This window comes from Ascoidea rubescens (genome assembly GCF_001661345.1).
Source record: "Ascoidea rubescens DSM 1968 unplaced genomic scaffold ASCRUscaffold_5, whole genome shotgun sequence".
Classification (NCBI taxonomy): Eukaryota; Fungi; Ascomycota; class Saccharomycetes; order Ascoideales; family Ascoideaceae; genus Ascoidea; species Ascoidea rubescens.
The window spans coordinates 335,581-351,673 of record NW_017962917.1 but is presented as its reverse complement, the minus strand read 5'-3'; the positions used below and the strand labels follow the sequence as shown (position 1 = coordinate 351,673).

Genomic DNA, 16,093 nt, shown 5'->3' with positions numbered 1-16,093 from the left:
TCCTACTCATTACCTATCTCTTTTGGGATTTGCTTATAAGTTTTCCTTTTACGTACCACTTATTCTTTCATTTTCATTTTTTTTTCTCTTTTTTTTGCGCTTCTTCAATATTATCATAATCATAACAATAACAATAAAAACAAAAATAATCATAAGTATTAATGTCTTCCATAATGGCAAATGGTTTACACTACTCTTCTGATACCCATTCCTCTGATAATGGAGTGAAAAAAAGATTATCTATTTTCGTATTCAATGATTCTTTAAAGTCCAGTTTATCTAATATTACATCAAAAAAGGATTCTTCTAATATCCATTTATCAAAAATCAATATCAATAACTATAGCCATAATCCTGCTCACCAAAACACTTCTAATACTTTCAGTACTTTTAATGAAACTGTGTTTCATAACAATACCATTTATAATAACAATAATAATCACTATTGTGCTTCTCCTTCTTCGCCTTCTTCTCCTTCAAAGGATTCAACGGGCTTTAAAGATAAATTAAAAATCTTGAATAAATTAAATAAAAACATCTCAAAGAGCATTAATAAAAATTCAGACCAAACTGATATAAACTCAATAACTAACTCCAAATATGACAATAACTATATTCAACTTTTAATTCAAAATTCCACGAATACTGAATCCTGGGGTCCCTCAATAAACCAACTAGATGAAATAACTAAAATATCCAATCAAAACTTTCAAAATAGATCTTTAATCTTGAAAATCCTATTAGATGATTTAATTAAATTTTTCTCATTTTTCTCGGTTCATAATAATAAAAAGAAAAAATTAAATAATTATAATTTTTATTACAGATCAATATTAAAAATCTTGATCATATTAAATTACTTATTAATTCACTCAAATAATTTAGATATAATTAAAAACATCAAGTTTTTCTTCCATAATATTATATCAAACATCTCCAAAAATTTCCAAATTAAAAATAATATTTCAAATAATGATTTTAAAATCAATCAATTAATTAAAAAAAAATCTTTGGATTTGATCGAATTATTGGATAATAACTCTTTAATCTTTCAAAAGAGAAATTATTACTATAAATTTGATAATCAAAAGAATTTGTTTAATAACAATAACAATAACAATAATACTACCGAAAATCCTTATCGAAATGATATTTTAATCTTTAAACATAAAAAAATTGGTTTATATCTCGAAGAAGAAAATTATAGTGACTTGAGTGAAGACGATCAGTTTGATTCTCCCAGTAATACCAATAACTCCAATACCAATATCAATTCAAATAAATCAAAAGCTATTAAATCTTCTAAGTCCTCAAATCGATTAAGCAAGATATTCCATTCAAATAATAAAAATGATGATTATGATATTTCAAAAATATTAAATGATGATAAAATATTACCAAATCATACTTCTGAAACAGATTTAGTCAATAAAATTAAAAGGACCTCTTTTTTTTTATCTTCTTCTTCAAAATCAAATCTAAACTTATCCTCTTCTTTTTCAAATTCAAATTCAAATTCAAATTCGACTTCAAATTCGACTTCAAATACAACTTCAATTTTTAATTCTTCTCCTTCGTTAACTTCTCCTTCTATCAATTCAAATTCTGATAATTCTTCTAGTTTTTCTCCAAAATTTTCTGCCAGATCAAACTCCACGTTCTATTCATACACAGAAATTGGAAAGTTCTACACAAACAATAACAGCCACCATAACAGCAACCTCAATCAAAACAGCCAGAATAATGATGTTCCAAAAACGTTTTTATCCAGTAAGTATGCTCCAATCTCCAGAAACAACACTGATAGCAAGATTAGATCGTCTTCTTACGAGATCGACAGAAATCAGAATCTCAAACTGTTCTCTTTCAAAACCGACACTGATCTTCTCACTGATAAGCTGGCTTCGTTTGGCTGTTCCAGAAAAAGCTACAACCCCTTCTTGAACGACGACGATGAAGAAGACCAAGAAGGAAAGACCTCCAACCACTCGCTGAGATTCGATGACAATATCAATTCTGACGACTCTGCTTCTCCAGTGTTTTCTGACAACAATCCATTTGCCAATTACTACTCAGCTCCCACGTCGTTGCAGTCGACGCCTGTGGGCTCTTCGTTCAACTTCCAGCAGTTGGTTGCTTCTGCTACTTCTGAGGTCGACTTTGCCACCTCCAATGGGTCCTATATCGACAACAGGGCCTACTACTGCTCTCCCAGCTTTATATAGATAGTTTTTATTCTCGAGTGTAGATTCCACATCGCTTTTTTCTTCTTCGGTTCGTCGTGAGAGCTATTACCTCTTTTCGTTTTTAATTACATTTTGTTTAATTATTCTACTCTTATATGTTCCTATTATATACCATGTATTATTAAAAAGTAAAGTTGAATTCGAACCATTAGGCCCAGAATTGAATATATATAAAAAGAAATTATCTTTGTTTTTATTTATATAAAAACTTTTTGGAGATCGGTAAAGAAATAATAAGTTATTTCCTGTTTAAATAGAATTTAAATGAATGAAACAGAAGTATTAGATAGATTTTCAAAAATTAGTAGAATACTTTTTAGTATAATTTTATATATTAAATAATGCAAAAAAAAAATAGAAGTAGAAAATAGAATACTCTAGAAAAATTCAACAATACTAAAAAAATATAAAAACAGATAAAAAAGTGCCAGATTATTTTAGAAAAGAAAACATGAAAAATTAAACTTATGCAAACAATTCAAGTTTGGATTGTTGATTAAATGATAAATAGTAATAGTAATAGTAATAATAATAGTAATAGTAATAGTAATAGTAATAGTAATAGTAATAGTAATAGTAATAAAATAAAATAAAATAATAGTAATGATAATAGTAATAACAAAATAATAACAAAATAATAATAATAATAATAATAATAATAATAATAATAATAATAATAATTAAAATGAAAAAAAGAGAAAAGAGAAAAGAAACTTGAAAATGAACACCAAAAGTGGTTATCTTTGTCTCTATATGATTTTTTGAGAATTTTTATTATTTAAATTTTTTTTTTATATTTATATTTATATTTATATTTATATTTTTTTTCAAAAACCCTTGCTAAATAACAATATCATTTCTTTTTCCTGCCAAACAAACCTCGCTTATCTTTTTTTTTGGGATCGTTTGAGTTATTTGTTTTCACTGCATTGCCATTTTCATTATGAGGGGCAGAAAATGTAATTGGTTGGTCTTCTTTGCTTGCATTATTATTTTGATCAGTGGGTTGTTCTTGGCTTGTATGGCTTGATGGTTGAGAAGCATTATCAGAACTTCCATAGTTGGATGAGCTTCCGGCAGTTGATGTACTATTATTATTTGAACCACTGGATGATAGATTCATGGCGGATGATTTATGTTGAATGTTTGGATTATTACCATTGACTTTGGGACTAATATTTGCGTTATGTGGAGGTGGAGGTGGATGATGAGGAACATTATTAATAGCTAGTTGAGATGGAGGGCCATGATTTGGGGAACGATGACCATTTATTGGGCCATTCATTGGGCCATTCATTGGGTTTTGAGTGATTGATAAAAGATTTGGATTTGAAGGAACACGAGGAGTACCATTCATATTCATTGGTGGATAGCCTCCATTGCTCATTGATAAACTATTCAATCTTTGTCTTTGGTTACTCACCTTTCGATTTGGTTGTGTTAAATTTGTGGGTAAATTTTCGCCATTATATAAACTGAAATCATTCAAGGGTTGAGTTTGGCTCATAGCCATACCAACCAAGTTTGGATTTGAAGTGCTCATCATTGGGAAAGCAGATCTTCTCTTTGATTTTGTAGTTGGTTTAAATCTAGAAGATATGTCACCAAGTTGTTGTTCAACCAAATTAGTTTGGTCCATCATTTGAGTTGAAAGAGCCATTGAGGTGTATCTTTTTTGAGTTGAAGGGCGATGTTGAGGAGTATAAGAATAAGGTTGTTGCAATTGAGAGGATTGTTGCTGTTGTTGTTGTTGTTGTTGCTGTTGTTGTTGTTGTTGTTGTTGTTGTTGTTGAGATGGAGGAACGTTGGAATAAACTGATGAGGCGTAAGGAGCAGCTTGCATTCTACCTGATGGTGGTTGAGCGTAAGAAGGCTGTCTAGAACCAGAACCAGGATTCATTGGCATGGGAATTTGAGGGTTTTGTTGTTGAGGGTATTGAGGGTATTGGTTATATTGTGGATTGCCATGGGATAGTTGTCTTTGGTGATGCATATGTGGATGAGGCACTGGGTTTGTAGAAAGATTCAAGCCTTGAGTGACATTTGAATTAGGGTTATTAGAATTAGAATTAGAATTAGAATTAGAATTAGAATTAGAATTAGAATTAGAGTTAGAATTAGATTGTGGTTCATCTTTAGGTAATGGGGAAGATAACTCGCCATTTAAAACAGCACCATAGACAGCAATATCGGTTAAATCTTTTAAATCTGGAGTATTACCGCCACTACTATTATTATCGGTAATTGGTGATTTTTGAGGGGGTTGTAGATTGATTTTAGTTGGTTCCGAGTAATCATTTTGATTTAAATCTTTTAGTTCAGAAGGAACAAATCCGTTTTGGTTTTGGTTTTGATTTTGATTTTGGTTTTGGTTTTGATTGAAAGAGGTTTGGATTTGATGATTTGATGAATGTTGCTGGTGATGATTGATGTGATTTGGAGGAGAGTGAGAGTGGCGATGAGTTTTGCCATTTTTTCTCAATTGAGGAGGATAAGGCAAGCGAGGTTGTTGTTGTGATTGACGAGAAAGGGATAATTTTAGGTCGTTAACTTGTTTTGACAAGTCATCTATTTGTTTTAGTAGCAAAGTATTTGAATCCTTTAAAGATTTTTTTTGAGATTTGAGGGCGGATAGTTTTTGAATATTGTCATTTAAAGTTGAAACGTCTTTGTTGATTCTAACAAAGAATAAAGAAGAGGGAGTTGAGTTTGAGTTTGAATTTGAATTTAAATCTGAGATTGAGGATTTATTGATTTTGTTGTAATGACAGAGAGTAGCATATAGAAATTCCAAGTAGGGTGTTTTAACGCCGTAGTCATCAGCTAGGAGAATTGGTTGCAAGAGTAAAGTGTCGACAGCTAGATCGTATTGGTAGTAGTATTCGTAGAACAAGCTGGGGGTGTTTAGGTAGTTGATGTTTTTTAGTTCGGTGTCGTTGGGAAGAGAGATAGAGGAACCAGAACCGGAACCAGAAGGAGTGGTGGAAGTGGGATCTAATGGTGAGGACTCGTTTTGGAGAGGAAATTGGTTAATCCAAGTTTTGGATAGAGAGTTTTCGTTTTCGTAGCCTTTGATAAGTTTGCAGCCCATTTTTTTGAGAACAGTTATGAGTTCAGTTATCAAGCCACTGACGAGAGGTTTAGAGAGGATTTGTTTGTGCAATTGGATGGGGTATGGCATTTCAAAAAGGATTAATAGAGGGTTGAAGATTATTCTTGGTAAGGCGAATTTCCATTGGTAGTTGAGAAATTGTAGGGGAGATGTTGAGTGGACTGGGTTCAAGCCAGAGGTTTGAAAAAGGTCGTTTAGTTTTTGGATGTTAATGAGGTGGGATCTTTTGTAGGAAGTGTCAAGACCTGAGTAACCTATGTAGACATCGCTTTCCAACTCGTTGTAGTTAGTGGTGTTGGTGGTGTTAGCGGTAATATTTAGTTGGTGGATGTACGTGTTTTTGTTTTTAATTTTTTTGATGTTTGAGTCGTTCATGATTGATAAGATTGTGGCAGTATCGTTGAATGATTGTAGAAAGTAAGGTTCTAGTTGCAAGTATCCAGTCGATTCGATTAATATGATTGATTTTTGGTCATTTTTCAAGTAAGGTTTGATGTGATTGGATAGAACAGAGAAATTTTGTAGAGAATTTGAGTGGACTATGATTAAATCGAATTTTACATCTTTGTTGTTATTGTTGTTGTTATTATTATTATTATTATTATTATTATTATTATTGTTGTTGTTGTTGTTGTTGTTGTTGTTGTTGTTGTTGTTATTGTTATTACTATTGCTATTACTGTTGGTATTATTAGTAGTAGAATTGAAGTCTTTAAAAGTTTTGTAATAGTTATTAAAATTGAATCTTTGGTTGTTAAATTTCTTGGAGAACCAAGATATTGAGTAGGCTTGATTAGACAAATCAGAAGAATCTGGACGAGATGTGTTGCTGGGAGGATAAGTATTAAAATTCAAGTCATCATTGATTATGGTCAAGTTACATTTTGAAGATTGGAACAATCTCCAAGAGTAAAAAGCAATGTTTGGATTATCACCAACAGACAAGACGTTTAAACGATTAGACATGGTTGTTAATAGGAGGGAGAAAATGGAACGAGATTAAGATATTAGAAGGGTGAGATGGTATAATAATTCATTAGATTATTAACGATTAGAAATTAGAGATTGATTGAAGAAGTAATCAATCAACTGTTTGACGAAATTGATAAAACAGATAAATAGTCAAGTAATTAAATATAAATGTGGTTATAAATAATAATAATATTGATGAGTTTTTCTCAGATATCAAGCGAATGAAAAAAGGAAGAGGTGAAAAAAAATGAAAAAAAAAAGAATCAACAAATTAAAAAGAACCAGAATTCAGAAGGCGATAATGAAAAGATATAATATAACAGGAAATAAGATATCAGTGACTATGGGAATCTGAGAAGTTAGGGAGCAGGAAGCAGGAAGCAGAAAAGACAGGAAACAGGAAATGAGAAACACTGGAATAATGAATTGAATTAGTCAGTGAACAATTCTGAAGAGAAATTAAAGCTTCTGAAGGTGAGGATGTGGATAGGAATTGTGTCGAAAGCAGAACAAAGAGGATGAAATAAGCACAGAAGCAGCAAATGTATCACAAACCCAGAAGAAACTCAGGAGTGGCCTTATACCTGGATATTTGTGCGTTGTTAAAACGAGCCCAGATGAGCGACTGATGAGCTGCGCTGCCGCCGCGGAAAGGGGCTTCTCTTCTCGCGCACCACAGGAAGCACGCCCACCACGCTCCCTCCTCCTCCAGCCTCACGCGCTGCTCACGCTCCTCTCCTGTCACGCTTGCTGCTCTGCCGCTCTCAATTCCCTCATCACTACCAACGCAGATGCTTTCCTGGTGCTGCCTGTGCTGCCTGTGCTTCCCGTGCTGCCCGTCCGACCACTGCAGCTCTCCTAGCGGGCCTGTTGCCGTCGGTACTGCTGCACGATGATCTGCTGGTTCTTTTTCCGCTGCAGCCGGCAGTGCCTTTGTTGCCGGGCCTCCTGCTCATGCCTGGCCGCCCTCCGGCTTGCGCAGGCTCTGTTACCAGATCTTTCTCTTTCTTCTCTTTCTCAGCTGAAACTCACTCCAGCTTTTTGTTTTCCCATTTCCCAATCCGTCCCATCGCTATCTTTATCTTTCTATTATTGTCCTCGTTTTTTTGGCTGCTTTCAACACTACTGATATCATCTCTACTATTATAAGGTCGGGCCTAGCCTTTTTCACTTGTCTCAGGAACTATTTATAGCGCATAAGCTGTTTAAGCCTCTGCTCAACATTATCTTCCGTGTTTGAAACACCTTTTACTTCAGGACCTGCCGCTTTTCTGATATTTTTCCGCTCTCTTCTGCCACACTCGCGGATGCTTCGGAAACTTGTTTCCCACAAGCTTCCATTGCTTCCTATTCCTTCTTCAGCATCATCACCGCTTTTATGTCCCTCATCCTGCTTCCTTTACTTCCTTCTTTCTTTGTTTAAATCGTAGCTGACTACACGGTCCGTCTGAACATAGAAAAATAAAATAATATGCTTACTTAAGAAAATTGTTGTGACCTTCGATAACCGATTTCCGGCCGTTCGTTACGAGTTAATACACTTTCGAGCATTCGTTCTAGTCGCTCAAATCCGGATGCAACATTCGATTCAATTAACTCAGCTCTTTGATTTAATTCATTAATGTTGGAAGCGTTTGGTGGAGTATCAAGTTCCTCTTTGTTTTCACTATTAGCGTTCTTGACAAGAATGCTGTCAGGTTGACAGCCGTCGAAGGAAGGACCATAATGACTTCACAAACTTCCGAGTTTGGATTGTGTTTTCCGGCCACACCTCGTGCAACACTGTCTTTATGTAATAACATTCCATGATTAGCTAATACATCATCAAAAATCTTTGTAAATATATTTCTATTTAGTTATATTAAAAATTACTTGAAAATAATGTGTTGAAATGCTTTAATATCTTTGTCCATTACCGTATCCTTTAATATCTTTGGCAAATTCCCAACTCATATCTTCAATCTTCAAATTCTTCTCAAGCTTAATGCCATTTTTCTTACTGATTGTAACAATTGAAAACTTATTCAATGATCTTGCATCTCTATAAAACAAAACTTTCATACATTCTAAAACACACTTTCTGGCTTCTTCCTCCTTGATATTTCTGAAATTGTCTGAATCGGTCTTGGTCTCATCGATCCCTTTCTCTTCCAAAAACTTTCTTAAAATTGGTATAGCCAAATAATTCCCAAATCCAGTAGACAACGCTGGCGATGCATACTCAACCCCCAATAGATCAACATACTTTAAGAAGGGCTCATTGTCACTACCAATCCCTCCAACAATCAATGAATTCCACAATGGATCCATCTTGTTTCTTCTGGAATACAACACATTTCTCAAATATTTGTGAATATTGTCCGCTTGGAATTCAATATTAACATCGTCATACGAACTCTCAATCTTAAGTTCCTCCAACAATCTCTCAATCTTTTGTAAATCTGATATATCCCCGGATATTCCAACAACCGTTTTATCATTAAACTCAATGAGTCTTTCAATATCTGTAAATCTACTCAACGACCCATATGACCCCAAGTTGTCTGCTGCCATAATAATCCCATCTTCAAATTTAATACCAATTACTGATGTACCTGTGACTATTGGCTCTTGTGTATTCATTCTTGGAAACTCAGAATACTTATCCTTATGCTCTTGAAAATAATGTTCACTATTAGCAATGGAATAATCATATTTCCCATAAATATCATCTCTTGGTCTACCCCATCTAAAAGGATCGTGGTCCATCTTCAATTGACTTTTTATACTAGATTACGTTATATTATATTATATTATATTATATTATACTCTATCAATTAATTGCTATTTCAATTGATATATCTCATATACTTCCACAAACTTCAATGTGGCAAATCACTTTCTTCAATCTACTCAATCAAAACGGTCTGCTTTCATTCAACATCAATCCTTGATTATCTAATATCACGCGCACACAAAGCCACTTCTATTAAAAAATCAAAATAAAATCAAAATCAAAAAAAAATACTATTTCATCTTACATAATCATCTTAATCAATCAATATTTATAATCACAATCACAATCATAATGTCAATTAATAAATAACTTCAGCTCCTCCCAGATTGATATTCTCAATCTCAATATCTGACAATTCCCCATACTTAAATCTCAATGGCAACTCACTTCTCAAAAACACCTCTTTAACATTACTGCTACTACTACCACCAACAACAACTGGCATCAATCCTCCAGAACATGGATGAGGCTTTGGTGTATGATCAATGATTTCTAATTTTTATTCATCCTCACTTGGTTAATATTCCCATAAAAATCTCCCGATATCAAATATAAAACAATAACTAAACTTACTTGGTGCTGGATGTCTTCCTCCAACAAATTTAATCATGGGACTGTAAACACTCTTGGCTAATCTTATACCACTGGCTCTCATTTTTATCAATTACTATCTATCTATCAAAAACAAAAACAAAAACAAAAACAAAAACAAAACTATTCTTGAATTTTTCTTCCTTTTTTCTTCCTTTCTTTCTTCTACTTGTTTGATATCAACTCAATAACCCAATATTATTTCAGATTCATTCGTCTACATTTTTTGTCCTTGCCGGATTGTTATGTAATCCGTACTATCTAATTCCGACTCGGCGCACGCTCGGAAAATACATTTTCACGTGAACAACCTTGTTCGGGCATTCACTTTAATGCTTTCTCCCAACCAATCAATTATCGTTATTCTTTCCAACATATTCCTCAACATGATCTTCTCTAATATCTTCAATTTCTTCTTCAATATTTCTTTCTGTTTCTTTAAAGGTATCTTCTGAAACATCGTCTCAATTCCTCTTCAATTCCCGATTATCAAAGTAATTCATGTCACTTCTTTTCGTACCTCTCTTTCTTCCCAAGCCCATTTTTCTCCAGAAAACATCAGAGATACTCATTTTTAGTACCTCTTTTATTCCCTTTCTACGTCATTTGGTTCAATTAAATTGTCAACCTAGTTAATAACTTCTCTTTTTTATTATTTAACTAATATTACAAAAACATATCCACTTCAATTGGCTAATCAATTTGGTTCCATTTCTATCTACTTTTCACATTTCCAATTTATCTATTTATCTACTTATTGTGAAAACCTCTTTGAAAATTCTATTTGGAAATTGTGTTTATTGGAAAAAAAAAAACCTTAACTATCTATTAAAACTTTTTAGTAAAAGAATTTTGAAAACTTATTAATCCAATTCAACAAAAATTTCTTTGTTAATCATCCTAACTCTCCCCCTGAGTTACTCTAAAATATTCAAGTAATCTAAAACATTCGAAAACCTTTTATACCTTTTCTAAAACAGGTCTTTAATATTTACTAATGTTTGATAATGTTTGATAACATTTAATAATATTTTTATAATAAATTTCATAACAAAACCCATATAAAAAATTGAGGAAAAAAATTTACGATATTAATCTAGAAGAAAAAAACAAATTCTAATTTTCAAAATTATTATTATGTCTTTATTATGTCTTTCCCTCATTTTCATAATCTATTACTTTAAAATAAAACAAAAATATCCACCATCATCGGCTCATTAATAACCCCATTTAAAAGAAAATTATTACTCAAAATTAAATTTTTATTACTCCATTAATTACTTTTTTTGATTTTTTGACTTTCAAATCCAATTTTGTTTTAAATTTTTTCTATCTCCTGTTATTCTCATCTACTTTTCTCAATATTCTAATAAATAAATTTAACCCACATTTCCTTCTTATTTTCAATCTTCTTTTCTCCTTTATAAATTTTAGCACCTTTTAAAAACTTGTTTATTATTTGTCTCAAATTTGTCTAAATATTGTCTCTCACTTGTTTATCAACCATTTATTATGTTTATTCACAATTTTATCAATTTGTCTGCTTTTTTTCGCTTTTTTTGGTTTTACTTTAAATAACTTTAACTTTCTGGATTCCAAAAATTATAAATATTGTTTTAATTAATTTCAACTCTCATTTTTATAAAATTTTCATTTTGGTGTCTTTGTTTTTTGAAAATATTTTGTACCCATTATGAATATTGTTGATTTATAATCTTATCAATTATTAATAATTATCCCAATTTTTAATTATTTTAATTTTGTGTCCTTGTTTTGTTTTTTTATTTTTTTTGTTTTTTGTTTTTTTACTTTTTTTTCTATCGTTTTATCGTTTTATTGTTCATTTTTAACAGTTTCTTTTTGCAAACTTTTTCTTTTCACTTTATCATAGATTCATAAAGTGATCAGAGAAATTTTTATCACAAATTATAATTTACAATTTCAATCTTGAAATTTAGAATAAAAAACTTAATTCATTTTTAAAACCGAATAAGTAAAACAATTAAATGGGGAAATAAAACTCAATTTATCTCTTAAAAGTTAATACGTTAATATTAGTTTATATTGTAATCTTTTCTAAATCAATCTGGCTTTTGTTTTTGGTCACAAGAGAATCCCTTCCTTCCCTTTATTAAATGTTATGATTAATAATTAAAAACAAACAACAACAAAAAATAAAAACTAAAAAAAAAACGAAAAGAGAAAGAGAAAGAGAAAGAGAAATATGAATTAAAAAAGAATGTAAAATAAAATAAAATAAAAGGAAAGAAAAGAAAAAAATTCTGAATATAGTATAATATTATTAGCTGTTTTATCAGAATCAATATCTTTCTTTTTATTTGTCCTTTAGTATAATATAATAACGAACAAGAATTTCAAGGCATGACACAAATAAACTTATGAAAATAATTATAATAATGATCCAAGTGATCTTTGACATATTTCTCTCTGCTATGCTATCAGCGATAACATCTGCAAATTCAAGAAATAATTTACATTTATTATTAATGACTTCAACTCTTTCATCGATTTCGAGATACTCCCTTCCAGCTTGATATAATGGATGTAAACTTGGTTCGAATGACCAAAAAAATTCAGGAGTATCTAAAATACTAGATGATAAATTAACCTCAACTCTTAATTTAAAAAATTTACCACTTTTCTTCGATAGTTGTTTTCTGTTTAAACCTAATTTCCCTGTTAATGATAATCTTTTTGGTAATCTGTGTAGGTAATATAGTATATTATTTAATTTATTTTCAAATGAACATAATTTGGTTGATTGGGCTATTGCATGAGATAATGTTAATTTGATGAAATGGTCATTTGAACTTAGAGTAATCATATCGTTATAGATTCTTGGGATTTTGCAATTTTTCTTATATTCAAAATGAAAGTTTTCAGTTTCATATTCATTTCCATCAATTGAATTAATTAATAAACTTAAATCATTATTGAAACCCATTTTGGCAAAGACTAGATCTGCTAAGATTTCTTTTTCTTGATTTTGTGTAAAATTCCAAAATACAACGACTCCATAATTAAAGATAAAGACTTCAGCATGATTTTCCTTTGGTAATAAACTGAGATCGAGAGTTTTATTTTTATAATAAATTAAATTTGAATTATCACTGTCATTTTCGTTGTCATTTCCTTCATCATCGTCATCTTCTTCATCGTCATCATCATCATCACTGTCATTATACTCATCTCCATCACTATCAGATGTAAAGTATTTTGAATCTAAAAAAGATTGAGGTTCAGAGGGGTCAAAATCGTCATCATCAACATTGGTTTTTTTAGTATCAATATTGTTATCCTTATCAATATATGAGTTGTCGATTGATTTACTATTATAGGCATTATTTTGATTGGTGTAATTGTTGTTATTAACATCAGTATTAATAATATTATTAATGTAACCTTGATGATTACTATGAATTGAAGAACTGGTTCCATTATTAGTATTAATATTATTATCGTCATCATTAGATTGTTCAACGCCGGAATAATATTCGTAATGATGATCTCTTTTTTCGGATCTATCAATTAGGTTTTCTATTAGAGATTTATTGTTTAATAGAACTTTCATTGAAATATTTGATCTTATTCGATAATTGTCGATGCCAGGCAATAAAGGCAAACAATAAGGGACATATAATACTTCATCATATAGTCTTGGGGATACTTTGTGATAAGTCTTGAGAAAGGATATTGATAAGTTTAAGTCGATTTCTTCTGAGATGTAATATGCAGTTAATCTTGGGAAATTTTGGGATCTAATTTCCTTTGGCATCTTTTCAGCTTTAGTCTTTTTAGGGATTTTTTTGCTTGAGACATTTGAAGGAGGAATTTGGTGATTAAAACTGGGATTCAAGTTTAAATTTGTGTGTTTCTTTTGGTGTAAAGAGGGAGAAGAAGAAGAAGAAGAAGAAGATAAAGTGGATTTAGTGGTGTCAATTTTGTTGATAAAGCTATTGCTGTGTGTATTTTTTAATGGTTTATTTTTTTTTCGGATTGAATTATCTATTTTATGAGTAGCATTGATATTATCATTGTTATTTTTATTGTCATTTTTATTGTCATTGTTGTTATCGTTTTCTTTTGTTTTCTTTTGCAATTGTTTAAATTTTTGATTGATTTTATTCTTTTGATTGTTGTTCAATTTATTATTGATTTCAGAATCGATGTAAATATCTTCATTGACTTCTTTAACGACATCAGGAATAAGCACTAATTTCTGAGAAGTCTTTGAGGTTCTTATTGGTAAAGAGCCGATTAATCTATTGGGATTATTATTGGGATTGTTATCGAAATTGTTATTGAAATTGTTATTGAAGTTATTCAAGTGGTTATTGTATAGTTTATTGGGAATTCTTTTTAGAGAGGAAGGAATGTCGCTTGAGTTTTGCAATATTTTTGAAATTGAAATGTTTTTGTATTTGCTATTATTTGGAGGATGATTAAAGGGATTTCTGTTTTGGTGATTGTTATTCATTGCAAGATGATTGTGGGATGCGAGATGGGTTAAGGTATAAAAGTGAGCAAAGCGATTTCAGTGTATGATTTCAGAGTAGTTTCAGTACGAATTCAATGTTATTTTATGATTGTAGCATAGTTCTGGCAAAGGAGTAAAATCGAAAGAAAAGTTTGTGTTGAGGCGAAAGAAAGAAAAAGGGAAAGAAAGAGAGAAAGTGGTGCTTTTTTGGACAGAGCATTGCTTTGTGAGAGGTGTGAATGAATAATAGACCAATTGCTGAATAGGCGTTGGATTACTGAGGAATAGGCGTTGGATTATTGAGGAATTGTCGAATAATTATTAAACAGTTTGAGCAGTTGTTGCACACTTCTGGGTCGCTTGCTGATTAGAGTTTTACAGTTATTGAAGAAGAAATATGGGGTAGAACAAATAATTATCAAGCAGATGGTGAACGAGCCTAATTACGCTAGTAATGTTAATGTTAATGTGTTCATGGTGAGGTTTAAATGGAAACAATAAGAGAATCGTCATCAGAAAGAGCGAGAAAAGAAAAGAAGTAAATGGAGCTGATTAAAGCTGGTTAGCTGATTAAAACTGGTCAGAATCGATCAGAACTGATCGATTTGGATTGAATCGAAATCACATATTCTAAATAAAGATCAGTGACTGGAAAGAAGTATAAGTAGAGGATAAGTGATTTCTGCTCTGTTTCGGTTATTATATTCAGATACTCGCGAGTGGAATTTATTTTTATTCCAGGTCTGGTTCAGCGAGATAGAATCTAAATCAGCCAAATCAACTAAATATTTGCAATGTTTTAAACTGTTTTTGCTCTGCATTGTTTTGGATGGGTTTAAGCTGGTTTCAAACAGGCCCAGTCGAGATAGAAGCAATACATCGAGATCAATGGAGATAAATCCACCCAGATCAGTTCTCAAAGCATATCAAGCTGTAGGTGGAACGATGATGGATGCAACAGCAACAATTTGCTCTCAATCTCCAGATGGATTGCTTGTGGGTTGTTTCTGCTGTATCTCCTGGTGGTTTATTGCTGGGGGGCGTTTGGCTTTTGGCTTTATGGTTTTTGTTTTGGCTTCAAAGGCCTTTGATGAACAGTTGACTCTCATTCTCTCATGTCCAGGCAGTGGCCACAAATAACAGCAAGCAAACAGCAAACAGCAAATGGGCTGAAATTCAACAGAAATTCAACAAATCAAAACTAAACAAATCAAAACAAAACTAAACAGAAGCAAACAGATAATCAATGGAAACAAACACAAACAGAACAGCTCACCGAAGGGGAGACTAGAGAAAGTGTGAAATGCTACAAGATGAAATATGGATCGATGATGATCTGATTCAAATCTACAAGACAATCTTTAAAGAATCTTTAAAGAATCTCTGAACAGATCTCTGAACAGATCTCTGAACAGATCTACAAATGCTCCTCCAACCTCGAGCTTTTAGAAAGAACAACAAACATCGAGCGAACACCAAAGTACTTCCAATCCTTCTCTCTTGATACTTCTGCTAACAAGTATTTTGCTCGAGCAGCTTAAGGATTTAGGTTAAGAGCATAGATGACTTAATAGGTTTGACCTCCTTACTCTCTTCAACAGAGAAACACTTTGGTTGGAGACAACTCTGTCGTTTCTGCGATTTTCTATTCTCTTGATCCAGATGTTAGCAATGTTCAGGAGCATTTAGCATTTAGCATTTAGAATTGGGTGAAGTTTAACATGTTTTAGACACTGATAGACACTTTTCAAAACCTTCAAAGGCTTTTAAACAGTTCTTAGACAACTTTTAACAAAAACTCTAGAGAACTTTACTTTTTTTAGGGCCTTCGTTACTTTACAGTATGATAATATAAAACAGCGTTGATAATTTATGTCATACATACAATTTTTTTATTC

General features: G+C 31.7%; 6 protein-coding genes across 6 annotated transcripts; 2 read left to right on the top strand and 4 right to left on the bottom strand.

Moving 5' to 3' along the window:
* Positions 1–173: 173 nt before the first annotated feature.
* Positions 174–2,839, top strand: ASCRUDRAFT_7677 (uncharacterized protein; the record flags this gene model as incomplete). The annotated part of the gene is made up of 2 exons (XM_020193607.1): positions 174–2,092; positions 2,758–2,839. The coding sequence occupies 2 exons, from the start codon at positions 174–176 to the stop codon at positions 2,837–2,839; spliced, it is 2,001 nt and encodes a 666-aa protein (XP_020047757.1).
* Positions 2,840–2,974: 135 nt separating this feature from the next.
* Positions 2,975–6,773, bottom strand: SVL3 (Svl3p). The gene has a single exon (XM_020189183.1). It carries the CDS (start codon positions 6,322–6,324, stop codon positions 3,100–3,102), a length of 3,225 nt encoding a protein of 1,074 aa, XP_020047756.1. The 5' UTR covers positions 6,325–6,773; the 3' UTR covers positions 2,975–3,099.
* A 918-nt stretch (positions 6,774–7,691) lies between these two features.
* On the bottom strand, positions 7,692–8,132 carry ASCRUDRAFT_75462 (uncharacterized protein; the record flags this gene model as incomplete). The annotated part of the gene is made up of 2 exons (XM_020193070.1): positions 7,692–7,985; positions 8,102–8,132. 2 exons carry the CDS (start codon positions 8,130–8,132, stop codon positions 7,810–7,812), a joined length of 207 nt encoding a protein of 68 aa, XP_020047755.1. The 3' UTR covers positions 7,692–7,809.
* A 94-nt stretch (positions 8,133–8,226) lies between these two features.
* PRE4 (proteasome core particle subunit beta 7) lies at positions 8,227–9,078 on the bottom strand (the record flags this gene model as incomplete). Its single annotated transcript, XM_020193598.1, has 1 exon — positions 8,227–9,078. One exon carries the CDS (start codon positions 9,076–9,078, stop codon positions 8,227–8,229), a length of 852 nt encoding a protein of 283 aa, XP_020047754.1.
* A 2,954-nt stretch (positions 9,079–12,032) lies between these two features.
* RMD8 (Rmd8p) lies at positions 12,033–14,219 on the bottom strand (the record flags this gene model as incomplete). Its single annotated transcript, XM_020190495.1, has 3 exons — positions 12,033–13,016; positions 13,200–13,592; positions 13,914–14,219. Coding segments are annotated over 3 exons (1,683 nt in total), but the record flags the coding sequence as incomplete, so codon positions are not given.
* An 864-nt stretch (positions 14,220–15,083) lies between these two features.
* Positions 15,084–15,335, top strand: ASCRUDRAFT_80530 (uncharacterized protein; the record flags this gene model as incomplete). Its single annotated transcript, XM_020194504.1, has 1 exon — positions 15,084–15,335. One exon carries the CDS (start codon positions 15,084–15,086, stop codon positions 15,333–15,335), a length of 252 nt encoding a protein of 83 aa, XP_020047752.1.
* Positions 15,336–16,093: the final 758 nt, after the last annotated feature.